The 7,980-nt window shown below is 43.4% G+C and overlaps 1 protein-coding gene across 1 annotated transcript; it reads left to right on the plus strand.

The window, feature by feature from the left end:
- The first annotated feature begins 11 nt into the window (after positions 1-11).
- Positions 12-6,039, plus strand: CIMIP4 (ciliary microtubule inner protein 4). The gene is made up of 6 exons (XM_010224123.2): positions 12-212; positions 2,324-2,399; positions 2,968-3,611; positions 4,151-4,298; positions 5,537-5,647; positions 5,852-6,039. The coding sequence occupies exons 1-6, from the start codon at positions 204-206 to the stop codon at positions 5,935-5,937; spliced, it is 1,074 nt and encodes a 357-aa protein (XP_010222425.2). The 5' UTR covers positions 12-203; the 3' UTR covers positions 5,938-6,039.
- The last annotated feature ends 1,941 nt before the right edge of the window (positions 6,040-7,980 follow it).

Raw genomic sequence — 7,980 nt, forward strand, 5'->3', positions numbered from 1 at the left:
CTTTCTTGTTTTTTTGATCGTTAAGGATGACCTGATCTCTACCATGTTTATTATGGTTCCCATGGTGACTACAGCTCACAGATAGAGGGAGGGTTCTTCCCTAGCAACTGTCTCTGGTGTTCATCCTTCATTCCACCTCCATACCTGACCTTCAACAGGACCTGCCTGGTTGTAAGAATAACTTCAGCACCTTGTCAGAGACCATGAATCAGGTGAGAGGAGTGATAATGGAAGATAATTTGCCTCTTCCTAAAACCTAGATCCTTTCTTCAGCTTAAAAAAAAGAAAAGATCCAGTTTTACTTTGGCACCTGTGGGGCTTCTCAGGCCTAGAAAGTTGCTGCAATCTCCTCCTATTTTGAAGATCAAGCCAGATGTGGAAGGCATATTAGACCATTCTTGATCATGTGTAGCAACTGATGAGAATGGCATAGCAACTCCTACAGCTGTCTGAGGAGGTCAGTACCCTGCCTGGGATTGTTGGAAGTCAGGAAAGTCAGGGTGCAGGGCTAGGCTGAGTATCTTTTGTTGTTGTTCTATTCAAAAAAAAAAAAAAAAGTTTTACCATTTTTAGCTCTTTGACCAATCTTTGACCAAGATAAGTCTTTTCTGCTGTGTCTGCATAGTGCCTTGCAAAGCTGGTTTAGCTGTTATCCAGGAGGATGGTAAATTGATGTGAGAGTCCTTCCTGGCATGAAGATACTGAAATCTCAAGAGAGGCAACTAGACTTTGGACAGGTCCTTTAGACTCAAAAGTAAAACAAACAATAAACAGTGAGAATAACATCAAATCCAATTTTATTTTGTTGCCATTGTAGGAACAACAACAGAACTTCAGTGTTGTTTTATCTAGGAGAAACTAGGGAAATTAAATTTATCAATGGGAGGAATTTGGGTGATTAGGATGTTGTTTCTGTATATAGAAATTCTGCTTTATTGAAAAAGGTGCATTAAAGTGAGAGAAGAGGAATTTCAGCAGCAGATTGAAGAAAAAGTTCTATTCATTGGATAATAACAATAATAACCATATTTTTGTGCTATGTAGGAGGTGGGAAGTTTATTTAAGTTTATTTAGGGACAGGTTCCTGCAATGTGATCATGTTTAAATGTTTGATACTTCTTTAAAAAGAATTAAAAGTACAGAAAAGAAGTTGATCCTGCCATGAGAGCCACACACTGGCTTCCCCTCTATTTCTTGTGGCCCTTGTCTTTTTGTGGGAATTACATTTTCTCTTAACTGCATTTGTGTAGCGTGCAACCCTGACTCTTGGAATCAGACTGACTGAGTAAATCCAGCCTCAGGGTCCCAATATTGCCTCAGACATGCTGCAGCAAACTCCTACTGCAATGTAAAACACAAGTTGCTCATTCCAATCACTTCTGAGAATTCCTGTGAGTTAACTTTAAAGCAGAAGGCTTCCTTCCCCCATCAGACATCATCTGCTTTCCAGGAACCAGCATTAAGAGCAGAAAGTTAGCATAAATGTCCCATCATAATCTAATCCAGCAAATGCAAACACATATCCCGCCACCTGATCGAGATCACCTTAGTACTGCTGCCAGAGCCGGCAGGCTCACACATCCTGTATTCTCTGTCATGAGCCGCATCGTTACGGGTTTCACGTGAACTAAGCCCATAGAGTTTTGCTGGGATGAGAAACATGGAACAGCAGCAGGACAGGACTGAGGATATGAAGGCTTTTCTTCTGCATGGAAGAGTATAAGCCCCCTCCGAGTACAGAAGACAGGCACACCCCAAGAGCTGGTTTTGCAAAGGCTGGGTGTTAGATCAGTGTTATCATCAGAGCTAACAAAGTAAAACACGGAATTGTCGCTGCCAGAATCAGGGAGGAAACCTCATCCCCAATTAATCTCTCTTCCTCTACATATTCAGCACAGTGCAACCATTTTATGTTTGTTAATTCCTCTCCATGTTATTCTAGTCTTACTTCAATGTACTGAAGGAATGAGCTGTTATGCTTGATAATAGACTTCCTTTTTTTTTTTTTTTCCTTTTTTTTTTTTTTCTCCATTTTGACCTGTGTTTTTAACTGCTGCCCTTAAAAACTCTGGCAGCTCAGTATTCCTGGCAGCTTGACCAGGCAGGCTGTTAATGTCAAATCCTGCAAGACTTCTGTACTTTTTTGAAATCTGAAAGGAACATAGATCTTAGGATCTACAGCCAGGTGTGGACAGCACTATCTTGATCTAGACAGGCAAATTCCACATATGCTGGGGAATAGTCTACATCTCAGGAAGATGCCAGGTGGGCAGAACAGTCTTCGTTCCCTTCTCTGAGCCTGACATGGAATTTCTCTTCCAAGGAGGTGCCACTTGCCCTTGCTCCTCCCGCACCTGACCTGGCAAAAAGTGACACGGTGCTGGCTGACAGTTCATCAGGTAAGAAATGTAGCAAATAAACTGCCCCTTATTCAAACTTTGCTTTGCGACATAGCATGCGAGGGAGATTGTCTTTGCCTCCCTTACCTCGTGCTGTCCAGATTCGCATGCACTCCGTGTCAGTGAAAACTACACGGACAGGAGAGCATGGGATCCCCTGTGTCTGTGGGCTGATCGGTTACAGTCCCCGTGAGGGATGTGTCCCCTATTGATGGACTTACCTCGCTACTTCCCTGCAGCAGTGCAAAAAGACAGTGCTGTAAATTCCCCAACAGATACTAATGCATGGCAGAGGAAGTGCGGGTTCACATATGTTTGAATGGGCCACCTAAATCTAAGAAAAGATAATGCTTTGTGTGCATGTTTAACCACATGCCTATTTTTACATGCCTATTTCTGTTCATGACCATCTACCAGGAATATATGAGATTCCCTGGCTCAGTGGGAGCAGGAAGTTTGATTCTGACAATGACACCATGACATGTCTGGTTGTTTCCAGCTTCACTTAAGGTACTACTTATCATCAAAACAGTATCAAATTCATTGAGCTGCTCATTTTGTCTTTAAGTGGAATCTGGGGAAGGGAGAAAGGAGCATCTTCCAGCAGGCTCACATCCCAGCAACTATAGGACATCCCTACGGAGCTCCAGCAGAACCTCCTGGAAGATCTCCAAAGGCCCATCAGCTCAGGGAATGGCAAAGAGCTCCACATCTGTCAAATCTCAGGCATCTCCTCTTGCAAAGTGTCTTCAGGATAAAAGCCACAGCAAACAGAGCCTCCAGGGCAAAACTCCCTCCATGCAGGATTTTCATTCAAGAAGACTTGAAGAGGAAGGAGGAGATATTCCTGCCGCCAAAGACCCAGCAGTGGGGCATGAACTAAGAGGGAGGAAAAGCAGTTTCCGCCTGTCTGCATTATCCAGGCAGAAAGAGGCAGAGGAGAAACCAAACTCAAATGCCAAAGTACCAGCACTGGGCCAGTACCGAGCACTGGGGTCCAGGGGGCCTGGATCTCCCCAAAAGACCACCAAGACCTACTGCAAAGAGGCCAAGGAAACCCGCAGCAGATTAAGTGCTAAAGAGTCCTTAGCATCATTAGGGCAAGATGTGAGAGCAGAGGGGAAGCTTCTTCTGGAGAAGAGAAACACCTTAACCCATGCTAACAGCAAATACAAATCTGCCAGTGCAGACGAGCTTTCTCGCAGTGAAGAGGTACTGGAGGATGCAGTTTCACGTATCTTTTATGCAGAATGGAGGCTTATTTATTTATTTATTTTTGTTTAGCAGGAGGTCTGAGAGGGTGGAATATAAGATAAGCAGCTTATAGATGACATTTAGGAGAATAGATCTGGGCTCAACATTGAGGTGCAGTGGCACATTCCACAGTCTGTCCCATCTCTGTTTTGTTTGGTTTTGTTTTTTTTTTCCCTATCCCTTTTATTTTTAAGGTTCCTGTAATCAGCAGCAGAGTCTCAATTCAGCAAGGCAAAGCAGTACGGTACCAGGATGCAGTCTGGGCCACACACTTTTTTTTTTTTTCTAATTTGCACCCATTTGCACCCGTGTCAGTTGACCCTTCCAGTTACAGCACCTACAGAGGCTGCTGACTCAAGGAAAGAGTTGGATCTGGGACATTAGTCATAGCTCAGAGGCCTGCTAACATTTCTGCTGAACAGAAATGTCAGAAGTTTGGTACCATAAGAGAACTTTTCAGTGAACTGAAACTGTTTCCATGTTGTTCATGTTTTCAGGAACGGCAGGCTCAGTGCAAGGCAGGATTAATCATAGGACAGAAAAGGCTCAGCGATCGCACTGAGATGTTACAAAACCCCCTGACCTCTACATCTTTTGCTGATTACTACCAGCTGGGTTTTAATTTGAGGTCAAATATCTTCCAAGGTGAGGGGATGCACATACCTATGCCTGATCTTCAAAGCTGGGCCCATCTGCACTGAACCTGGGCCTTGGACATCTGCACTGGGTGGGTAGAAGTCTGATTATAGGTGTCCCTCATTTACCCTTTTGCCCCTTCCATCCATGGCACTCCCTTGTCAGGCTGTAGTGCTTGAGGAAATGAACTTATGATTTCCCTTTCTGCATATTCCATTTTTTTCCCTTTTCTTCCACTCTTTTTTTTTTTTTTTTTTTGTCAAGGTGGGAGAAGGGAGGGTGTATCATGCCTCCATCCTCCATGTCCAGCACTTCCTAAATGGACAGCATTTGCAACTGAAAATCGCCTGTTAGTTTCAATCTCATGTTACCTCCAGTTCCAATAGCGTTTTAATAGTGTGTTTTTTTTTTTTTTTCTTATCATAGCCTTTAGAAATATGGAGTTCTGGAATGCTTTCCCTCTGTTTCCACAGCCCCTAGATATCTCTTCATTTAAGCATTTATGAGAAGCAAAGTATTCATTTCATTCTTGTTGCCACTGTATCCTATAATCTCTCAGACAAATGTTTCTTACTCCAGTTTATTATGTACCACTATGAGTCAGTATATTCCCTGACAATACTTGGAAAACTTGCTGAAATCTGCCTTGTCCTGGGCTTTGTGCAGTCATTCAGGAGATAGGGATACCTTGCTCTAATTATCAAGGAGAGGTGGTACAATAAAAAGGAAGGTGAGAAAGGAGGAGAGATTATAATAAAGCCCCCCAAATGGCTAAAAATTGAGCTAAATAAAAGACTGAGAGTCCAGTGAGAGTCTGTAAGCATCATGGCAGAAAAGTACAGAAAAGGAGCCCAAGAAAGCCTTGAGTGGTAACATAGAGCTTTTTGTGAAACTGTGCTGTTGAATAAGAAGTTGCTTGTATGGATGAGGAGATTCAAGAGGAGATCAAGTGGGTATTTCAGTGAAGAAAGGGCAATGGGATACAAATAAAGAAAAATACTGTGCTGTACCCTCTGTGTGTATCTCATACTTCAGAATGAAAAGCAGATAAATTGGCAAACACAGTTCCTGGCTGTGGGTGGTGAATCTGTTATTCAGCATCTAGCCATACAACTAATAAAGATATTGGTGTCAATACACATCATTTCCTGTGCCTTGGAAATTGCACGTGTCACTTCCCTGCTTCAATTCCAACCATGCAGTAGAATGTTTTCTGCATATAGTTCCTCATTTGCTATTCCTTGCAGGTGGCCCACTGGAGAGTAGAAGCTTGATGAAAGATTCTTACACCCCCGATGTAATTCAGAAAGCAATCAGAGATCCCAAGAATTGGCATGGAAGAAGGACCGACGACCTAGGTATGACTTCTGTCAGGAAAAATATGTTGTTGGACTTCTGAGATGGGTACCACTTCTGCCAAGGATAAAGAATGGGTATGGGCAAATGGGGGAAACTGTACATGGTCATTCTCACAAGAGGAGCTTTACAGCTAGAAAAATTCCTGAGAAGTAATACTGTTGGAAGGGGAGCTGTAACTGAACTATGATTTGCCTTCTTTACAGGGAGATGGCATCAGAAAAATGCCCTAAATCTTAACCTGCAGAAAGCATTTGAAGAGAAATATGGGAAGAACAAAGGCAAGCCTTAGAATAAGGTTAGGGATTGGAGCGCTTTCAGCAAGGGATCTTCTTCCTCAGCCATCTAATAAACCTCCATGTAAGCCTTCTGCCATTTGCTTGCTAGGTGTTAACAGCAGACGTGCTGGTAGTGCTCTCTTCTCCCAATTAGGGGGTCTTCTGGAAGCAGAATGCCAGGAAAAAACCTGAGCGTGCATGGAAAATGCTTCATTCGTCACTGGTAACTGAGCCTCAGTGGAATGTGAGACACGCATCTTGCAGAGGGGATAGCAGACCAAATAGAAATTCATCTGCATATATGCATAGAATAGGATTTATGAGACAGGCTCAGGAATCTCACTGGGTGAGGTGGGAATGGACCTGAGTTTTGAATGTCACCCTCCTCATGCTTAAGATTGACTGTAGTGCTGAGTGATTAAGTGAGACCTAGACAGGATGCCAAGGAAGAGGGGAGAGTGTAAGCGTATGTGTCTGATGTATATAAGCACAAATTTGTGAGAAGATTCATGATGCTTCAGTGTCTGTCCCAGCAAACCAGATAGAAGGGAATACCCAGAGGATACAAAGGGAATGAACCAGGGTCACCCAAGGGCCTGAATACTGCCTCTTCCACCCGAAAGGCTATAAAAATTCCCCACAGCCTCAGCACTGGAGGTATCTAGCTGCAAGGCACACCAGTCCATGAACCAGATGCCTGTTGATGCTTTCCAAGTGAATTCAGACTCTTTTTGTGCTTCTAAAACATCAAAGCGTGTTCCTGCAACAGCTCAGGAGCAAATTCAGATAATTGGCAACAGATACCTATGTGTGGTGGGAAAGGAAATTTCTCTATGCACAGTTCTAGTTTTGCTGTTATGTCTGTCACTTGGAGGACTTCATGGAAAATTCTTGCCTAGCCTGGGGAGCAGGAGTAATGCTAGGAAAACATTAGAATCTCACTTGAGAATAGGTGTCAGGGTGTTTGCCAGAGCCTACAAAACTCACAGACCAAGCTAATGCAAATGAAAACTGAGACATCCCACCTAAAAGAAACAGAAAAGCTCCAAGAAACCCCTGCACTTCTCCAATCTGCAAGTCACCCCACAGCGTGACTGGACTGTAACTGAAGCTCTCATAACCTCTGCCAGCCCTTCCCCTACCTGCCAGGTAAATATGTCTTAGAGAGAAACACAGGTCTCCACGATGCAGTTTGTGTAATCTGAAGTCCAGGGAGTGTATCAGAATGACTCAGGATCACCCAAGGTTGAATGCTGCACTACATCCAGGGTTATTTGGGGATTTCTGTTGTGTTCTTCTGGTAGTATCTAGCGGTTCTTCTTGCAAACTCCTGCCTTCCAGTCCCACGGAGTGTACCAGGTTGGCCCAGCAATCACAAAGTACCTGTCTGGGAAGGGAGATATGCTGATCCTTGTCCTCTACTCCCATTTTTAAAAGACTGATTTTTTGCAGCCCCCTGATACAAACTACTTCAGGTCAGAACTAGGATTGTTACGCCACTTTTATCCATTTGGGCTTAGGTGAGAGTATGCTGACTGCATAAAAGCAGTGAAGTTAAAATATATCCAGAGATTATCATGCGATAATCATTTTTCACCAGCGATAATAACCATTTGGAATTCAGATGTTTCCTAGGCACGTGGACAAGTCTTTCAAACTAAGGAGACTGGCCAAATGGCAATGTGTAGAAATATCCCTCGTGTGGGTTTCCTCATATACCAGTATGAGAGGTCCCTGTCTTTGCATATAGCACGCAGGCTTCAGCTGAACAGCAGGACTTTGTAGCACCACCCTGTTTTGTACATTGCATACAGCACTGGTAACCAGCCTAATAAACGCTGTCCTCTGAGCCTGCAGCAGTTTCTAATCCACAATCAATGGACCTGAAGAGAAATCTACTGATATTTTTTGGCATACTGAAAACAGAAAACCCAGGGCACAGATAGCTAATACAGATGTAAGATCTTAATTTAAGGGCTAAGTCAGCATGCAAGTTCATATGCTTCTTTCTGATGTCTGCACAGACAGAGTACAAAACTATAGTACAGTTCAGAGCA

Source organism: Tinamus guttatus, unplaced genomic scaffold, assembly GCF_059628265.1.
Source record: "Tinamus guttatus ecotype Peru unplaced genomic scaffold, ASM5962826v1 Tinamus_guttatus_pri_ptg000439l, whole genome shotgun sequence".
Taxonomy (NCBI): domain Eukaryota; kingdom Metazoa; phylum Chordata; class Aves; order Tinamiformes; family Tinamidae; genus Tinamus; species Tinamus guttatus.